The following is a 3,321-nucleotide window of genomic DNA, read 5'->3' on the forward strand; positions in this document are numbered from 1 at the left end:
CAAGATTCATCTCATCCATTATCTTAATATGATATCGGGATATCTTTAAAACTCAATAAGTTCCTTCGAGACTTAGGAGAGAACATGGCATCATTTATAATGAGTTTTGTTTCCTTAGGAGAAATTATGATGGTTCTTTTGGAGCCTTCAATCAAATTAGTAGTACCAGAAATCATAGTAACATTCATCTTGCCCATGAGTAAATGAGAAAAATATTTCTTGTCTTTGAATATCATATGCATTGTAGCAGAATCAATCAAATAAATGTCTTCATAATTCACTCATTTTGAGAGATATCCATATCTTCAAATGACCTACAAAAATAAGAATAATAGTAAATATTACTACTATCAATTGAAAACCAAAATGTTTAATACATAAAATCGAGAATAGGCATAAAAAAGGGAATAGACTAGTACTATGATTACATGATCTTTTACTACTTTAATAAAACAAAAATAAACATGAAAACAGAAATAGACTGGTACTACGATTACATGATCTTTGTTTGATTACAACTAAAAATTAGCAAAAACTAAAATTAAACAAATCAATCATCCTTAACAACAAATCCATCACCATCAAGTGATCTATTTTTCCTTCAGGGTGCTCAAAAAAATCGGCCACATCCAAGTGAGGAATATCAATTTGATCCTCAGAGATAAAACTCGCTTCAGGATTTTTCTCTTTCTTCTTTAGTGATACATGATAAAGCTCAACCAAGTGTTTTGGCATATAACAGATACGTGATCAGTGTCCTTTTCCACCGCATCGATAACATTTAGTTTATGAGCCACTTGTTTCTACCACTTTGTACTTCTCATCTTTCTTTTTTTCCCTTCTAGTGCTGATTCTTCTTTGATGAATAATTAGCCCCAGGGGAAGAGTTTTGACCATGACCACGACTGGGGTCACGACCTTTTCCACAACCAGAGTAATGGGAGTGCACCTCATTTACTTCAGGGAATGGGGTAGTGCCAGTAGGTCGATTCTCGTGATTCATCAATAACAAATCGCTATTTTGTTCGTTACCACGAGAATATGAGAAATCAATTCAGAATACTTCTTGAAACCTTTTTCTCAATATTGCTGCTACAGGAGCACATTCCAGGCATGAAAAGTGGACAATGTCTTTTCCAGCATATCAGAATCACTAATTGTATCTCCACAAAGTTTCAATTGAGAAGTAATTCTGAACATCGCAGAATTATATTCTATAATTGACTTAAAGTCTTGTAACCTTAGATGAATCCAATTGTACTCTGCTTTTGGGAGGATGACCATCTTCAGGTGGTCGTACCTTTCTTTCAAGTTATTCCACAAAATAAGCGGATCCTTGAAAGCAAGATAATCAATTTTTAAAATTTCATCAAGATGATGGCGCAAGAATATCAGTGCTTTAGCACAATCTTGCTTGGATGCCTTATTTTTATCTTTTATGGTGTCTCCAGGACCCATTGCATCTAAATGGATTTCTGCATCCAGCACCCATGATAGGTAGTTCTTGCTCGAAACATTAAGGGCAACCAACTCAAGCTTTGTAAGATTAGCCATAATTATAGAGGAAAATAAAATTGTACCATAGTCTTCAAAATAACTTCTTGAGACGGTAGAACGCAGTGCTGATAACGTGTTATAAAACTATATAATTGTATATAAATAAGAGAAGCAAACTAATAGCTTTGTAGAGAGGAGGGAGAGATTGTATTTCACTTGTTGATGATGTTACAAATGAGAAGGCAGAGGTCCCTATTTATAGAATAATTTTTCCCTTCAATCTACAATATTCAACTTGTGAAACTTGTGCAAGTTGATTTAAAATTTACTACAACTAAGCTATAACTAAGAAAAAACTTGCAAGTGCAAGTTGTATTTAATGCTTTAAGTCAAGTTGTACAATTTACACTTTTAGTTGTATAATCATTAATAATACATCCAAAATACAACTTCACAAATGGGTTATAACAGAAAAAATGTTTTGCTATACAAAAATTGATTACCTTTAAGTAATATCTTTAAAGTATATTTCATGATTTAAAGAGTTTGAGAAAGGAAAGTGGAAAACAAAATTCGTGGGTTAGTCTTGGACCTTAAAACAGTTTTCCAAATCTTATTTTGGGCTGGACCCAACTTCAATGAATTCAAATGATTGGAATTTCCTTCGAACCCAAGTTTGGGAAGATGGCTTTGGTATGGAATATGGTTGACCATAAATGAGCTAAACTGATTAAATTAGTGAAATCCCTTTCTTTATTTATACTTATAATACCTATGCTATATATATATATATATATAAACTCACAAGGATTCAAATCATGACATTGGACCAAGTTAGTAGCAACTCTACTTAAGAGAAAATCTTAAGTGTGTTTTAATCCTGAAATGAAATGACTTCAACCCTTATAAAACCTTTTACTAAAAAACCTCTTTTCCTTAAAGACTTTCTGCCAAAATATGGAGTTATGATATGACATGATAGTTTTCCAAGAAAGAAAACATTTTAATAGGCAATCACAATTAATCACACATTGAAGCTCATAGGTCAACCATATTCTACGGATCCTTAATACTAGGGTGCTTAAAACCTTCCCTAGGGGATCACCAGAACCCTTACCTCGAGCTATGGTTTAGAAAAGATTTTTCTTTGCCTGATAAAACACTTTTAACTCTATTTTAATTTCCTTTATAAAATTAGGTGGTGACTCTAAAATATAAAATCTAAAATAGAGTCCGCAAAGTTATGCATAAAGGTATGCTGGAGGCCTTGTCCTAGCAAGTATGATTTTCATTTCAGACTCATGATAGAGGTTTCATAGACTATACTAGTCAGTTATGTCATGTCAGATATTCAGAGTCATATAGCCATCTTTGGCTCATTCATGTTATTTCCGCACTCATGTTTAAAAAAGTATTTCTATTAAGTATTATGACTTGTTATGTTTTATAAAGGCTCGTCATGCATATACATTATATTCCGCTTATGATATGCCTCATAATGATTCAGCAAGCCATGTGGTTCGCTCGGTCACATGTAGTAAGGCACCGAGTGTCGTGTTTCCCCCAAGCCATGGTTCGGGGCGTGACATATGCTCTGAATTTTCCTTTGACTTGATAATGACATCTTCCACTTATACTTCAATTTCTCTATGAATCATGTCATGAAAAATGGTAGTTATGGCTCTTATGTAGGTTGCGCCGACATTTTTGAGGCCGAAGGGCATCACTCTGTAATGGTACACTCCCCACGGAGTGATATAGGTTGTTTTCTTTGTATCCTCTCTATCCATTAGGATTTGATGATAACCGGCGAAACAATCCACA

At 33.8% G+C, this 3,321-nt stretch overlaps 1 protein-coding gene across 1 annotated transcript; it reads right to left on the reverse strand.

Moving 5' to 3' along the window:
• Window positions 1-1,092: 1,092 nt before the first annotated feature.
• LOC132054300 (uncharacterized) lies at window positions 1,093-1,554 on the reverse strand. The gene has a single exon (XM_059446343.1). It carries the CDS (start codon window positions 1,552-1,554, stop codon window positions 1,093-1,095), a length of 462 nt encoding a protein of 153 aa, XP_059302326.1.
• Between the last annotated feature and the right edge of the window lie 1,767 nt (window positions 1,555-3,321).

The sequence above is a fragment of the Lycium ferocissimum genome, chromosome 4 (assembly GCF_029784015.1).
Source record: "Lycium ferocissimum isolate CSIRO_LF1 chromosome 4, AGI_CSIRO_Lferr_CH_V1, whole genome shotgun sequence".
NCBI lineage: Eukaryota > Viridiplantae > Streptophyta > Magnoliopsida > Solanales > Solanaceae > Lycium > Lycium ferocissimum.